Here is an 18,476-nt window from a genome sequence, read left to right as displayed (position 1 = left end):
TGTGTTCATTCCAGCATTGTCCAGTTGATTATTTTCTTTAAGAACGGTCACATTTTCTCGTAAAATAAAAAATAATTAATGATCATATTAAATATTCTCCATACTCATGTTGAGATTTTTTTACGCATATTTGTCTTGTAAATAAACGCGAAACAAACAAACACACTTGAAAACGGGTAAGTAAAGCCAAAAATGTTATTTGACGTTTTTGTTCTTTCTTTTAAAGGTACTACTACTATCCATGTATAAAATTTCACGACCAAAAATGAAGCTGGTTATCTTTGCGACTCTCATCATCATGTTGGCAACGACATCAATCGCGATGGGTGCAGGATGTAACATTATAATCTTACATGACGATGGGACGTATGAAGCGAAATATTTCAACCCGTGTCCATATGGCAAGTAAGTAAATGTTGTGTAGGCCTAGGTTGGCAAACGGTTTTGTAGGCGGCTCTTATTACAAGTACCGTATTTTACATGGTTATCTGCAGGTGCCCCCTTACCACCCTACCCCCCCGGTTACGCCCCTGAGACGCAATGACCAGTATCACTGCTATCCCAGCAAACACAGAAACGTTATTAAACGTTTAAAATAAATTATATTTTGCTTTTGGTTTATGTTTAGGTAAAAACGTTTTAATAACATTAAAATGTCGGGTTATATAAAGGTCATGAAAACGTTTTAAAACGTTTTGTATGAAAACACACTTCAACAATGTTTTCAAAATGTTATTGTTAACTATTTTTGTAAACATTTTTGCCAAATATGTTGTAAACACTTAAATAACATTATGTTAAAATATTTGCACCCAGCAAACACAGAAATGTTCTTCTTAAGATTTTTTTTCAAAAAGTTTTAATAACATTTAAATGTCAGGTTATACAGAGGTCATGAAAACGTTTTTAAAACGTTATATTGAGGTCATGAAAACGTTTTTAAAACGTTATATAGAGGTCATGAAAACGTTTTTAAAACGTTATTGCAAATATTTTGGGCAAACATTTTTCTCAAAATATTTTTTCAACCCAAATGTTTTGTATGAAGTTTTCAAAAATGTTTTTGGAATATGTTATTAAAACGTTTTATACCCTTTTATATAACCCGATATTTAAACGTTTTCTGTAAAACATTTTGTATTTGCTGGGTAGATTATCAAAAAATGTTTTTAATGTTATGAAAACGTTTACCCTTAATATACCCTTTATATAACCTGATATTTAAACGTTTGCTGACAACCTTTTACAACCTTTTGCGAATGATGTTGAAAACGTTTTGTATTTGCTGGGATGCTACTGCGAAAATGAGATTATTATCGCAACAATTTTACTTTTGTTTTACAAGGCCTAAAGGAGAAGAGAAGAGGAGTCCATCAATGGATCCTGCCCGTTTGAATCCAACTGACGAGTTCAAATTAATGGATGCTAATGATGATGGCTACATTGACTCTGCGGAGTGGAATGGACAAGGATTCGATCTTCTACTAAGCGACCGCGACAAAAATGGTGAGGAACGTTATTTCAAATTTGAACCTAAACATGTACTTAGCTTCGGCAATCTATTGAAAAATTCTTAGTCAGTGGGAGTGGTCTAGTTCGTAGACACATTTCTGATTGGACAATCGCGTGATTTCGGGTGCCGTCTATCAGGCCGTAGACGACCCCACGTCATCATGCGTCTTGATAATGCGTAACACGCGTGTAGAGGTGCGAGTATGTATCGCGCTGGGTGCGTAGACTAGTGCGGAATACGCGAACGCGCTAGCAGTACTCGCAACAGAAGACGTGAAGTTGTAAACAAGTTTCATTCATTTTATAATGAGGGGAGTTTTTATGACGGTAACTTAGTTTTTGCTTTAAAAAAATTGTTTACAGTTATTAAAATATTATTTAACTGATTAAGAATGAGAATAAACGATAGGAATTTTTATTTTGCCTATCCTCTACCAATGATAGACGACAGGCAGGTCCAATATTTTTATCGTAGTGGATACCGGCTGCGCCGGGATCCACTACTAAAAATATTGGACCTGCCTGTCGTCTATCACACGGTAGAGGATAGGCAAAATAAAAATTCCTATCGTTTATTCTCTAATTCTTAGTCAGTGGGAGTGGTTTAGTTCGTAGACACATTTCTGATTGGACAATCGCATGATTTCGGGTGCCGTCTATCAGGTCGTAGACGACCCCCCAGACAAACAAGTCGTCGTGCGTCTTGATAATGCGTAACACGCCTGTAGAGGTGCGCGTATGTATCGCGCTGGATGCGTAGACTAGTGCGGAATACGCGAACGCGCTAGCAATACGCGCAACAGAATACGTGAAGTTGTAAACAAGTTTCGTTCATTTTATAATGAGGGGAGTTTTTGTGACGGTAACTTAGTTTTTGCTTAAAAAATTTGTTTACAATTATTAAAATAATATTTAACTGACTAAGAATGAGAATCTAAATATATCGTTGATGTGTCCACATTCTCGGACCAATTCTCCTTAGAAGAAATTTCGCTAAAATAATCCAATCTTCAAGGAACGATATTTGGACCCATTTCCTCTCCCCAAATACATGTACGGTATTTTAATAACTTACAGGCTGAGTTAAAAAGAAGTAAACTCTTATTTGAAGGGCTGTAACTAGGAGATCTGTAAAGAATCTGCTGAAAATGAAAATATTATTGGAAAAAAATTCTACACATCTAAATAAAAAAAAAAAGAATTGTTGCAATTGCACACAGCAAACTAAAGTTATACTCATTTGAATACAACCACCCATTTTTGTAGCTGCACACGGCCGATTGATTTTCATCCATTTCAATTTCGAATCAACAAAGCACTAACACAGTAACAGGATTTATTGTTGAATTGACAACTATTGCTTTTAATTAATTACAAACGGCGTCCCCAAGATGAAGTCCATGACGGTACCGTACTGTAGTTTGTAGTGATACCAATTCAAGTCTTTACGAACGATCTGGCAGAAGCTTGAGTGGGGAATGTTGGGTAAAGGATTGCGTCTTGAGCTGATCTTTGGGTCTTGCTGTAACGCATGTCTAACTCTAGCAATCTTCACTTGTGATCTAGCAGTTCGTGGTCTGCATGAAGCTTCCGAGTGTCTGTTCCTTAGTTTCCTATGCACATTGTGCTTGTTCTCATTCTTATATACTGCTCCCTTACATGGAATCTGATTAGCTGTAGGAAATTGGAGACGAAAAAGACGCTGAACTTCAGTGGGACTCTTAGTTTCATGATACTTCGTCGACAGAAACGTGCGCTCCCGCGGTAAATTGTGGTGCCATGTTGTCATTTGGCCCGTTTCATTAGAATGTAGTGCAATGAGGTAAGATTCATATTGAAAAGAACCCTTTAACATGTACGAATCATTGATCGAAACCACTTTTGCATTTGAATATCGCGCCTTGCCAAACAATATAATATAGGTACTTGGGAAGTGAAACCGTGTGCAGCTAATGGGTGGTCGTATTCAAATGAGTATAACGTGAGTTTGTCGTGAGCAATTCCAACAATTCTTTTTTTTTTAATTAGACGTGTAGAATTTGCTCTTTCCAATGATATTTTCATTTTTAGCAGATTCTTTACAGATCTCTAGTTACAGCCCCTCAAACATGAGTTTACTTCTTTTTGACTCCGCCTGTATCACTCTACATGAATTCCTTGTTGTTATTTCTCATCTGCTGAGCTCCGAAAATGAGTTCAAAACCGTCAATTCTCATCAATTCTGGGTGTCTGCATGCATGCATGTGTGACAAAATGTTAAGCCAAAAATATTAGTTGTTATGTCTCTTCTAACATACTTATGCCAATCAAACCTGGTGATAATAATCTTTCGGTCAAAGGTCATCTAGGGGTTATTGTTGATTTAGGTCAAGTAAAGGGGAAATTACTTACTCTCCTTTGAAAAGGCAGACTCCCATGTAAACCTAACTAGGTGATAATAATATCTGGATATGGGACATCACGCGAGAGAAGATATTGAGGTCAAATGTTATCTGGGGTTAACCCACAAGGGGTCAAATTGTAAAATCGCTCCAATTGGGTAAAAAGATGGTGGCCATAAACCTGAGGAGGAGGGGAACATATGTTTAAAATCCTACAAATGTCATTTGGAGTCAAAGGTCATTCGGGTTCAAATTTTACAGTTGCTCCGATTTGACTCAAGTTGGTGGAAATGAACTTGATAAGGACAGGAACATGTTAAAAATCAAGCTCAGGTCATTCTACGTCAAATGTCCTGTAGTGCGATCCACCAATATTCTGTTAATATAATTATCGCAACAACCGGGAACCACGTAACCCATGCAAGAACCACGAAATTCTGTGGTAAATCCGGCCATGCCTTGCGTGCTCTGTTGGGCGGGCTGGCGAGGGTTGTTCTGGACGGACTATTCAGAACCTTGTGTTGTCGTAGGTAGGCATATATTGTACGATAGAGTATTGTTGAATGCAATGCATTTTAATATTATTGGTTAGATGTGGTTTTGTTGTGCTGGTATACCGTAAAAACTCGATAGTTAGCATATGTGCTTACTATCGAGCGCTTTTGAAAACATGAAATTGTACCAAAGTCCGGCGCTTTATCAACTGAGCTAATGGGGTTGAGACACACATTTGCAGGTTTACTTGTTCGTATGTATTATGTGTATCGATGATTTTCTCAAAACCCTTTACACTCTTTTGGATGGGGCTCTTCATGTTTGCATGTTTTAAAAGCGCTCGATAGTAAGCGCATATGCTAACTATCGATTTTTACGGTATTATGTGTTTGTGTCGTGGAAAACTGCCAGTGAAATGGATGTTATTTGTTTGTCGGGGTGTAAGTTGGGGCGGGAGTGTATGCATATTCAACATGTAATGAAATGATGATTGGTAGACAGTGATTACGAATAAAAGGTCGCCGCTGAATTTGATTCAGGGTGTAAGGTATACAGTAATATGGAGTGTTATATTGTCATGCTTTTCACTCGTTTATTGTCTTTTACAGGTGATGGCCGAATTTCCCGGGGTGAATTTACCGGTATGGACGTGTACGTCGTTATTGGATCGAATTCAAACTGATATAAGTACTGACCGTCGCGATTACGACGCGTCGTAATCATTATATTATAATATATATATATATATATATATATAATTACGATACCGACGAATTAATAAGCCTAATAAAGTAATAAAAGGAAATTACCACGATACTTCAACGAATATCTGTTTACAAGAGTTCTCTAGTGATATTAAAATCACCCCTTAAAAGGGGTGTTGCAATCTATTATGTGTACCCGGGCCGGGTGGTGAATTTTAGGGGGGTGGGGTCAGTGGCGGCACCAGGAATTTTATTCGGGGGGCATGGGGGCAAAGGAATTTCAGGGGAGCAAAATCGACCAATTTTGCGCAAAATTGCCACAAAAAGTGGACATTTACGTAATTTGGGGTTTTGGCTCAAAAGTGGGGGGGCGAACTGGGGGAAAGAAAAAAATATTTGGGGTGCAAATGCCCCCTTGCCCCTCTGTAGATTTTTTGGCAGGCCAAAAGGGGGCAAAGAAATTTTGGCTCAGCTATTTGGGCACCGTTTCGATATTACGCCCTAAAATTATTGGTGTAAAATATGTGAAGACACGTTCAAATATGCAAAATATTATGTTCGCTACACTCGCATCACATGATTAGACAAGTTTAGGTTTTAAATTGGGGTTCCCCAAAATCTGTCATATGTTAAGGGGGAAAAGACTTTTTGGCATGTGGGCAAGCGATTTGTGGCAGACCATTTTAAGAATTCACCATCCCGGGGTACGTAGCATGCAAATACGAGGATATGTTTAAAACAATACTTTACATTAAATGTTATTATTAACTGTTACGACGAGTCGATAATGACTCAAGGACACAACAAAAGTTTACGGATCAGGTGTATAGTACTTTGAGCAACTTTGGCCTACTTTCAATATTCATATCTAACCTACTCTGCACTGATTTGACAAATTAAGTGATTTGAGGCATAATGATACCTGCGTCTTGAATCTGGAAAATTTAAGCCACCTGCGGGAAACAAATTTGGCTATTACTACGAAGAAAATCACATCAAAATATCCACTCTATCAGCCAACCCGATGCTAATTGCCGTTGGACGTTCCATTCCTTTTTAAAAGATGTTTTATTTAGAAGTAAATCGCCTAATGTGCTCCAGGAATACTGCATGTTTGCAATACCTCAATTTTGTTGAATAGTTTTCTATGTATATGCTAGATGCCTTATCACTAAAGTAAACAAATTACACATACATGCATTCAGGTCTTGCTTTTTTCTGGGCTATAGTCTCATATCCCTGCTTTTATGAACACCAATTATTTTTTTGTAACAGAACATTTCGAACTGGGTTTTTTAACAATAACAATAACCAATGACACTAACACATATACACTTCAGGGCCATGGATTCCTGAAAAGTGTAAACCCAAAGTGCATGCATGATCCCGGTGCATGATATGCTTGGATTAGGGTTGCTCAATGGCTACTACACAGACCAATAGGCATAGTGTCGACAAAATCAATCTCGAGACCTGTAGTGCACACGCAATGTCCAAAGGACCTTGAAAATTCCCACAAAAATAATGAACATAGCTGTCCATGTAGATGCAGCAAGTTCAACCATTCATTCAACTATCGTCAAAATTGCAGCTCAGTCGGACATTGGGAAGTGGGTCAAAATCCCGGGGTCAAAATTTGTGTGGAACAAAATCGTTCCAATTTGACAGTCATTCCCTCATTTCAAATATATAGTTTTGGTTTCTCTATTGTTCAGAAACCAAAAATCAAGGGATTAAAATGTGGAGATGAACTGGTATGCAATCATAACACTATTGTGCTGGGAGGACACAAGAGGGTATATATAATCAAAAGTATAATGGCCTATAACCATACGTATATAATAGCCTATTGTGCTAACATTTTCATTATCGATATCTATCAACGCGGACGACTTTTGATGCTCTCTGCCGCATGTGGCACACTTCCATGACACCATAAAATTACACCCGAGTTCCGAGATTCGTTTGATAAGTTATGCATAGACATCATGTGCATATATTGAGGGGTGGGGGTGGGGGTGTTTTGTTTATTTGTCTGAAATATAAACGATGCATGGTGATGTAGATGATTTGATTATGAATTAGATTATTCCCCGGAAAGCACAACCCATACCTCTTACCTATGTTCCCTCCGCCACCTATATATAACCTCCTCCCTCCCCCTCCCCACACTCGATATCGACTCTTCCCTATTATTCCACTCCACTCTTGAGCCCCCTCTCCCCCTCCTTCCCTTCCCACTTCCAATTCTCTCTCCCTCTGTTTCTCTTTCTCCCTTACCCTTACCCCCTCCCCCTCACACACACATACCCTCTTTCCCTGGCGATCTCTTCTATCTTTCTCTCTCTCTATTCTCCAATAAATAAATTGAATAAAAGTTAGTTTAGACCAGCTTTCTATGATATTGATCTTCCGTCATGCGACATGCACATAAATAGAGTTGTGTATAATAGTGTTTATAACACTGAAGTCATAATCTGTGAAGTGCCTATTGTAATGTCTGTGGAAATATTTCGATGGTCTATATATTTTCACAGTGACATCAGCTTAGGCTAATTCGTAGTCTCAAGTCAATGCTTTCAAACTAAATCAATGCTTTCAAATGTAGACTGCTTTGTTCGACTTCTCTGCTCGTGAATATTGCACTGCGAAATTTAAACATTTCTTTTGTATACTTAGAGTAGGTAACTTCAAATCAAATAATTTTACGATCCACACCACTTATAGGAAACTGAAACCAAAACCGAAACTGACTGACACAAATGTTCGGTTTTAAACAAAAGGTAGAAACAATGAGTTCGATATCTTATGATTCAAGTGGTTAGGCAGGACAATAGGAAACCACGTGACCAAAACCAAAACCAAAACTAAAACTATATATTTGAAATGAGGCATTGTTACGTTTTGTACTGACGTCTGCACTGACGAGTGCATGGAATAAAAACGAATGTATTATTACCACCGGTATTAAATACTATCATTAACCAGACTATTATGAGTTTCAAGTGTTTGATTTACTTCGTGAATCTGTTTAGTAATCATGACAGAAGAGAAGCCTACTTTACAAGTAGCTAGTAAATCTACGGTTGAGTTGGGAAGTAGTTGCAACACCAATGATTTGTACTGGAAGTAGGGAAGTAGTTGCAACACCAATGATTTGTACTGGAATATTATCCACAATACCCCCAAATCAACATATCCAAAATTTGCCAAAAAACAATTATGTTGGTTGGGCCAATCTTGGCTTTCCATGGCATTTTGATTATGGCGTCACGTGGAACTTGGAATAGGGATACTATTAGCCCAATATTGGCATAGGCATATAACTAATAGAGTGCTTTAAAATAGCAGGGTGAGAAAACACTGAATTACATAAAAATACACTTTAACTTCTAGATGATTGTATTAAACAGAACACATTATTTTAGTGATATTAGATCATATTATACGGTACCAGCTTCATTGGAAAAACAAAGTATTTGACCAGCTCAGTATTTAGTTAATTTAGGCCTATTTTACTTTATTGTAAATAACAATAATTTGAAAATATTTTTGCTATTAAATGCCAATACAGTCCCAATATTGGTTTAATGTTTATTATATGGCTTAGCCCAGGGGGGCAATAAGTCTCACATTTGGTTCAACGTCAGTTCAGAGTGCAAATCACGGCTAAAATTAAGTTGAGGCAAAATCAGTTCTTTAGGCCCCCATTTTAGTTCTCTAAGCCCTTATTTCCCGTGAAAATTTATCTATTAATCTTAACTGTTGATATTCAGAAATAATCGATCAGGGCGCTAGCTTTATTGTCCTATGAGATGTAGTGCGAACTGCTCGAGCTGATTGTTCATTTAGTATCATAATCTATTAGGGAAAGATAAACACTATTCAAAATATCAATAGACAAGAAGAAAGGGATTTAGAGATTTGTAATTGAGTAGTTAGATGAATAGGCATGATTTAACAGAAGGTTCTTTACAAAACCCACTCGTAATGAAATACATTATACATGTTTATACACACATTGCTGTAGGGTTATTACAAGAGCCAATAAATATTCAATTATCTACAGAGAATGGACTTCGTTTTGTGAACGTTTTCTGAAGTAAATCGCCTATTGTAGCTTGCTGAATAGTTTTCTATACAGATGATGGTGGTACTACACCCCCTGATAAACTAATTTTGCATTTTTCTCAAAAAATAACTACACACTGGTGACAAAAGTTATCTATATTATAGGGGCAAGGAATCCAATTAATTCACTGCAATTTCAGTGATTCAAGATAAGTGGTTCATTATATATGTTCAGAAATGAGGTATATTCTAGCGGTACCTCTATTCTTATCATAAATAACGTACTCTTGAGTCACTGAAATTCCAGTGTAGTAACTGGATTCCTTGCCCCTATAATATACATAACTTTTTTTACCAGTGTGTTATTATTTTTTGAAAAAAATGCAAAAATAGTCACAAATTTATCAAGGGGTGTAGTACCACCTTAAGTTGCAGAAATCTTATCACAGTTTGAGACTTTTACCCCGCTGTGCGACATTTTAAGAGATGGTTGGGACACGTGTGCATTTCAGGCAACATTTAACACAGACTTTTGTTTGCGTGTTTCATTTTCATGATTAACATTTTCGCCAGCCCATCGGGCTGGTACCTGTTTCTGGGATGGGGTCAGTTTGCTCAAGAGATTAATTTTTATTGGTATTGGAATGACTTTTTGTTAAAACTTTTTGTGGTTGAATTTTTTTTTAAATATTTTAATTCGATGTGTAAGGAAAAGTAAGTATGTTTTGCCGTTCAACGAATGAAAACGAGTGAGTATTACCAAAGTTATGTTTGAATTAATATGACTTTAAAAGTTTTAGGTATAGGCCTAAAATGTAACAATAATAGTTAATATACAGCATCATATGGTCAGCAGAAGAAAAGTATGTCATTTCAGTGTCTTTGACCCGGGGTCCTTGACCACTGAACAGCGTGATATCATGTTGATAACAGATCTAAGAATCAAAATCTTCATCATATGGACCATATTGATGTCAAAGTAATTATCTATCATATCCTGTGTCGTTTTATGGATAAAAATGACTCAAAATGCTATTGATGAAATAGTTGCTATCACGAACATCAGTTTTGCCTTTTCAACGGGAAAAATCCGATGCAAAATAAAGTTTTTAGGGCCTAGCTATAATATGGGCATAATTTATGCATGTAGGCCTATAGTATTGAACAATGTACCCATTTGACATGCACTTATATATAAATAAATTGTCTTACTTTATTAATTTAATAACTTCTATGTTATAAATAAAATGACACATAACGTAAGTGAAGCTACTTTCTATCTTTTTTATTTGATTCATAAACTTACAGTCAAGACACACAAGAGTGAAGATTGCAGTGAGTAATCAGTCCTTTATAAATGTTCTTGCCACCATCTATCATATAGTAAACTATACATTGCGAATTAATATCAAATTATTTTAAAATAAAAAATGTACATGTAAGGTGAGTTTATATTATGTTATATGGCGAATTTAAGGAGTATTTCGTGATCCTAGCATCCTCTTTTTATGACATTTTTCAGTAGATATCCACAAAAAAGCTTATTCTAAAAAATTTCAGTTGATTCCGATTTTGCTTTTACGAGTTATGCATGGTTATGTGTACACAATGTGTTGCAATTTTGTTCTGGTATACCAGAACGAAATTCAAATTTCACGATTACTTTGCTAACGAATTAATCTGCAAGAAATATTTTGTACATAAACATTATGTAGCCAGAGGTTTCCAGTGATATAAAAATCTCAACTTTTTTGAGAAAAGTTAGGGATGATGCTGTGGATCACGAAATGCCCTTTTAACTAAAACCTGCAGTCAGTGCAGTGTAGTATTTGTGACGTGGTATATCGAAAGCAGACACTTTTGGGCAGGATCGTAAATGGAGAAATAGCCAAAAATCTACCCGGGGTGATTTTTTCACGATTTGGGTTTATGATGTTATTAATGTTTAAAATATCGTCTGACCGGAATATAACTGGCATGTTGTATTTTTGAGACATTTTTCAAGGTAATTCCTACTCTCAACATTGTCAATAATATTTTTAAAGGCAGCTTATCTATTATTAATATTAAATGCCCATTCAGTGATTTGCTCATCCGGACGATCGTAAAAATCATCAAAATTTTGGTACCGTACCTTTGTTATTACATAGATGTGCTAAGTCTGTGAATGGTTCAGCCAAAAGCCGTGTAGGCCTATTTAAGACAAAATAAGACATTTTACACGAATCTGTATTTTTAGATACTGACAGTATCTAAAATTAGCTACAAGTATTTGAATGGCGGGGCTTGAACTTCGTCAGAACTGCTGTTTTCTTCATTTTTTGCCAAATTTGGCATTTCAAAAATACCAAATGACAATTTGAATGACTTAGGCCTATCCTTCTCTTTTAAGCAATTTATAAACAATTTTAACTTTTTACTCTTGCACTGGGATCACTGAATGGGTCTTTAAGAAATATGGTGTATCATGTCAAAAACAGACATCTTTTGGACAGCTTATAAATTTGGAGGCTTTCACATAAAGAGCTATTTTGCTCCACAACGCCGTTTTCCCCAATAAAATCGGACATTCCTAAGCGAAGATATTGAGTTCGTAAGTTATGGTATTAAAAATTGGAAATTGAAATATCGTGGGTAAAAAGCTGAAAAGACAAATAAAACCAGAACAGAACAATTTAGAGAACAATAATGAATTAATAATAATGAACAATAATGAATTAAAGAGTTGACAGGAGATTAGGAGTTAATGTTTTCTGCAGTTTCAGTGTACATCTTCTCACCGTTGATGGTTTGGTGGACTGTCATGTAACATGGATGTAGTAAGCCGTGATCCTAAAAATGCCTTTCACATTGACCAAAACTAATTACAAGACCTCTTCTACATTGAGGCTGGCTTTCCCTTTTAGAGGGAATTTTTATTTAAACATTATACCGTTTGACTTGATATCAGAAAACCAGCTCTGTACTTTCATCGAGTTGTCAAAAAATTACAATTCAATTAAATGGATTGGCATTTGAATTAAAAACCTACCCTTCTAAATAAATCTTTTCGCCAGCCCATTCGGGGCTGGTACCTGTTTCAGGTTTGGGGTCAGTTTACTCAAGAGATTATATTTTAGTGGTATTGGAATGATTTTTTTTTTTACTTTTTGTGGTTAAATTTTTTTTTTAATATTTTAATTCGATTTGTTAGGAAAAGTTATTATGTTTTGCCGTTTCAACGAACGAAAACGAGTGAGTATTACCAAAGTTATGTTTGAACTAATTAATTATGACTTTAAAAGTTTAAAGGCCTAAATGTAACAATAATAGTTAATATATATAGCATCATATGGTCAGCAGAAGAAAATCTGACATCACCTATGATGTCATATCAGTGTCCTTGACCGGGGTCCTTACTCCTTGACCACTGAACAGCGTGATATCATGTTGATAACAGACCTATAGAATCAAAATCTTCATCATATCCCCGGATCATATCACAGATTCTCAACAATCTGTGATCATATGGACCATATTGATGTGAAAGTAGTTATCTATCATATCCTGTGTCGTTTTATGGATAAAATGACTCAAAATGTTATTGATGAAATGGTTGCTATCATAAACATCAGTTTTGTCTTTTCAACGGGAAAAATCCGATGCAAAATAAAGTTTTTAGGGCCTAGCTATAATATGGGCATAATTTATGCATATAGTATTGAACAATGTACCCCATTTGACATGCACTTATAGATAAATAAATTGTCTTACTTTATTAATTTAATAACTTCTTTATTATAAATAAAATGACACATAACTATTTGATTCATAAAATTACATTCAACAAAATGATTGAAGAGAAAACACACAAGGCACTAGTAGGCAGACTGTTATAGAATGGAGTATGTAAGATGCCATGTCCATAGCTTCGCAGGAGTTTCCGACTAGCAATCAACATGATCAGCACATTCAGAAAAACACAGTTTAAGAGTGAAGATTGTAGTGAGTAACCAGTCCTTTATAAATGTGCTGGCCACTATCTATTATAATATAGTAGGCTTAAACTATACATTGCGGATTAATTAAGTTATTTTAAAATAAAATGTACATGTAAGTTAACTCAAACCGGCAGTGTATATATCGAAAGCAGTGAAATCGGACATTCCTAAGCGAAGATATTGAGTTCGTAAGTTCTGGTATTACAAAATTGGAAATTGAGATATCGTGGGTAAAAAGCTGAAAAGACAAAAAAAACCAACGACAACAACAACAAAAACAACAACAAAACAAACAGACCAGAACAATTTGGAGTACATGTAATGAATTAAAAGAGTTGACATGAGATTAGGAATTAATGTTTTCTGCTGTTTCAGTGTGCATGTTCTCATCGTTGATGGTTTGGTGGACTGTCATGTAGATGTAAGCGTGATCCTAAAAATGCCTTTCACATTGACCAAAACTAATTACAAGACCTCTTCTACATTGAGGCTGGCTTTCCCTTTTAAAGGGAATTTTTATTTATATATATATTATTATTATTATATTTTACAGAACATAATTTCGTGCAATTGTATGCACCTGTGTGCATTTTATGCGGAGCGCTGCATAATCTGACTTTTGGATTATTTCGATTTTGATTTGATTCTTGTTTGAATAATATTAATGCGTTGTCGTTTTGCCGTTATTATCCATGATTGACTTGCATAGTGACTCAGGGTGGTGGAGTGGTCTGCGTTTGTCGGTTCCTTGTTTTTGCTTTGTTTCTTCTCCCGGCTTGGTTCCCCACCTATGAGTTGCTGTGTCATTCCTATTTTGTACAATGTACCCGGTCAACTTCTTGCGATATCGTGTATGTGTAATAGTATGTTTAAGTTAGGCTAAGTGTTGCTTTTAGATTTTAATTTTTTGTACCCTAGGTTCATATGTTTTGTAAAGGGACCAGAGGCTGTTTGCGTTGGGCGCTATATCATTTATTTATTATTATTATTTATTATTATTTATACTTTCTTTAAGCAGGGTAATCCCATCAATGAAAACACTGATCTTCCTAGGGGCCCTGCAAGAGCCGTACATTTACCAATTGGGTCGGCATTCATTTGTACAGGAAAAAAAAATTTCCCCAATTTGTTCAAATCTGGGTCGGTCGGGCCCGTAGAACAGGGTTTTCTTTTTTCGTCGCCTAACCGGACATTAGTGAACCAGGCGTGTATGTGTACTTTCAACAAGTTGATTGACATTTTATATCATGGTTGTATGAAATCAACAAAGAGCTAAATGCTTATGCAAAATTGTCAACACCACAACACGCAACGCACCAATCATTAGCGTCAGTGACCTACTGTAACAATCATAGGCCTACGGTGGGAAGGGGGAAGATGCGTCCCCGGCTCGAAATACCGAGACACAATTTACAATTTTGCGATTAGCTTTTATCTTTAGTCTGTTTTTGACCTGAAAAACCCAATTTTTGCCCATTTTTAACAATAAAATGCGAATTTTTCTTGTGCGCATTTGTCTCAGTAAAGACATTTTGATAGTAGGTCTGCGAGACTTTGCAAGTCTGATCCCTTTGGAAATTCATTTGATTTGATTCCCTGATTCCATATCTATGTTATAAATCATGAGTGCTGGGGAAGCAACATTGCATACAATGCCTCAAGCATGACAAGTAAATAAAGCGTTTGAATGCAGTGTTTTCGCCCTAAAATCATTTTGTTCAGGCCTTTTGGTCAAGTTGGGTTTTTTTTTCATTCCATTTGAGGGTGATTTGGTTAGTGAAAGTTTGAGATTTTTGTGTACTCATTCGTAACAAAGTAAAAGTAAACATAGTATTTTGTATGCTTGTTTGCAGATTTAGTATTGCTTTATAATTCAAGAGTGTCAAGTGTCCAATCATGTAACTTAAGGTTACGCAATGTTTTGACAAAATCAAATTTGATTCAGGTTCACATGGTTCAGGTAGGCACATTCAATTTTTTTTTGGGGGGATTCTGAAAAAATCGTATGATGAAATGCATCTTAAGTTTAGCAACTATTTTAAACTGTTGCGATTTGGTAGTTCACAGCATTTCTGAAAAAATCATATGATGAAATGTATCTTAAGGTTAGCAACTATTTTAAACTGTTGCGATTTGGTAGTTCACAGCATCTTGCAAATGGTAGTGAGCTTTGGCAAAATTTGAATTGATCATTTCATAGCGAGTGTGTAGAAGAATTCATATATCACGTATATACTTTTGTAGGCCCTTTGATTCTTGAATTATGTTGTAAAGAGGGCTGAAACAACAACACTTTTGTAAAACGTACATAACTCATTTAAAACAATAAATCAAGCAAGTTTTCAAAGTATATGATTTGTAGAATGAACTTTTGCAAAACATCAAAGTATTATTTTTCAATAATATATTGATTTTGATAATGAACATTTTTTTTTGGCTGCTTCGACCAACAATACATCGTGTACCCTTAAAGGTAAAGTCCAAGGGTTCTTATTTTAGTAATCCGTTTATTCTGAGCCAAATGGAAATCTTTGTTAATAGGATATGAATTGTTTACTACATTCAAGCACCGTACCTTTTTTTAATTCACTTTATTTTGGAACGCTTATTACTATTAGCAACGGATTTCGTTGAAAATTTTGGATACGCGTTGCTAACACATTAGAGAAATAATGTTGATATATAAAACATGTGAAATGGAAATAAGTGGTTCCTGATGTCTTTTTTGATTTAATGAACTTGGTGATTTTTAGTGACCCACACATATCAATAAACAAATCAGTTAAAAGGCTTATATTTTCAATGTTGAGCTATATTTTGTATTTTGAGCTACTGACATTATTTCACTGAAACCTTATTAAGCCATAAGTATAAAGTTCCCACAACCAAACTACAGTAATATTGAAAATAATTGTATTTCTTGTCACCTACCATCAGAGTAGGTAGTTTTTCATAAGCTTCACATGTAATTTTGGTACATATTTTACCTTTGTTTGTCCAATCCATTTCAACTAGGCAACTTATTATACTCTCCATTTACATCCCAATTTATATTATTATATAATGTATCCAGTAAAAGACAAACTAGACAAAATATCAAAATTGATGCCTCATTATGGGATCAGGATGCCTAAATTTTAACTCAACCAGGTGACCTATAACCTGACCTATGTTTTCCAAATTTATAATAGAAACTACATTATTAAAGTTGCTACCATCCATTGGGCTATTCCAGAAAATAAGTACACACCCCCTATAGAGGAGTACATTTTCAATCAAAAAAATGTCCGGATTTCCAGGCTTGCTTCCTGAAAACGACTGGAATTCCAGTTGCCAATTTTACTGAAAAAAGCTTGGAATGCAATAAAGTATATAAAAAAATCACAGAATTGTCTGAAATGAGTTCTCAAATTGAGGATTTCCGATTTTGAACCATTTTTCTGCTGGATATTTTCACCTTTGGGCACTTTAAAAGTCTGGATTTCCAATAATCCCGACAGGACAAAAAGTCCGGAAATCCGAACTCCTCTATAGGGGTGTGCATCTATTTTCTGGAATAGGCCATTATGGAAGAGTAAATTTCGCGTGCCTGACTAAGTACAGTTTGTAAAGCTGCAAGTATGTAGACTGTCAAACAGTCTCGGTTCCATCTCTGGGTAAATAATTATTATTGTAATTATTTATTATTATTATTTATTATTAATTAGAGCTAAAACCACCTTCTCCTTCACTCCAAAGATTAAAACCAACACACCACTAAGCCCTAACTAAGGCCAAAAAAAAAAAAAGTGTTTGTTTGCCCAGACATGGGGTACAAAGGAGTAGGTAGGTCGATTTCCCTTTTCTTTTCTTTTTTTTTTTTTTTAGATCTGTAGGCCTACACGTGTTGCAGCAAGTGGGGTAAGAGAAAATATATACACCAGTCCGAGAAGCACTTACTTTATTTGGCCTCTATTGACGGATCCACCCAACGCACTGAAGGGTCTATTGTTCTATTGTTTCCGATTTGAGCGCTGACATATTGGAAAATGTTGCCAATCAATATTCATGAAGTCGTACGATCAACACCTACAGCTGTTCAATTGGGCGACTTTATTGTCAGGTGCTTTTATTCATACATTGGGCGTATCGAGCTGCATCGGTTGATCCGCAATTATATTTAATATAGTATTATAGGCCTACAAGCAGAGAGTTGATATTCTTGAGAGGGCACTCTATTCACGTGGTTTCTTTTCCAACGCTAAAAGATCACGAATTTTGGTGGTTTGCAAATGAAAAGTGTCCGCACTATCGATTGATTACGTAACTGTTATGAATAATGTATTAGGTTTTCAATGCAATCGCCTCGACCCATCAATACATATTATCTGTATTTATCAAAGTACTTGGAATAGCAATCTGGTGAGTTCACTGAACTACGCCCTAATACTGATGGAGTTTTAATGGCTTTTAATGGCGCTAATCCTCTCCATACACAGATGAACAAATACAATAGGAGAAGGTCAACACATATGACCTCCTATATGACATGTTATATGAGATGTACAACAACCTGAATATCATAAAGATCAGTGTTCGTTTGTGCATATGAACTGCATATTTACAATACTAAATATTAGTCGTTATATATTATGCCAAATATTGGTATTATGACAACACGGTATATGCATTGTATATAAAACAACTAATAGATCCTGCTATCATGGCGTCAGGTCATTGGTTCATCATATCCCGTATGTTTCTTAAAATTCATTCATATTTGAGACAAATTTCTGTGCCCATTTTATAGGCGTACAGGTGGATCCGGTTTTTTGGTCATTTTCATTTCTTTTTGATGAAAGAATTAAGGTTTTCCACTGCACGGAGGCCACTATGTGATACTAATTTAATGCTATATTTATAAATTGAATACGTGTTCCCGATTGGCTCTATAGCGATTTCACAGAAAAGGTATTTCTAGTACAATGCAGCGTCGGACTCTAGCTGAGAGCGTAGTAGCCTAAGTCATGGACTCCAAGAAAGGCTCTCCATACACAAATGAACAAACACAAAGGAAGGTAGTCTCCTCCGTGACCAGCTTGATTTCGATGGAGCGAAAACAAATTGGCTGCAGAGGAGACGGGTAATTTTGCCATGCAAATGAGGTGAGTGTCATCCCCCTGCTACAAGTATGATTTGCTTTGCTTTATTGATTGATTCAGAAATAGTATGGCTATATGCTTCAGCAAATATATCACATTTGAGGTCCAGGGTAGACTCCTATATACGCGATGCTCATGTAAAATACTATGGTAGGCCTATACATAATAAAACACGATGTGGACCGCAGCTAA

The 18,476-nt window shown here is 35.8% G+C and overlaps 1 protein-coding gene across 1 annotated transcript; it reads left to right on the top strand.

Moving 5' to 3' along the window:
- The first annotated feature begins 239 nt into the window (after positions 1-239).
- Positions 240-5,216, top strand: LOC140172563 (uncharacterized). Its single transcript, XM_072195709.1, has 3 exons — positions 240-405; positions 1,346-1,506; positions 4,997-5,216. Exons 1-3 carry the CDS (start codon positions 242-244, stop codon positions 5,068-5,070), a joined length of 399 nt encoding a protein of 132 aa, XP_072051810.1. The 5' UTR covers positions 240-241; the 3' UTR covers positions 5,071-5,216.
- Positions 5,217-18,476: the final 13,260 nt, after the last annotated feature.

This window comes from Amphiura filiformis, chromosome 2 (assembly GCF_039555335.1).
Source record: "Amphiura filiformis chromosome 2, Afil_fr2py, whole genome shotgun sequence".
NCBI lineage: Eukaryota > Metazoa > Echinodermata > Ophiuroidea > Amphilepidida > Amphiuridae > Amphiura > Amphiura filiformis.
Note: the sequence above shows the minus strand (reverse complement) of the source record. Positions and strands in the feature narration are given on the sequence as shown.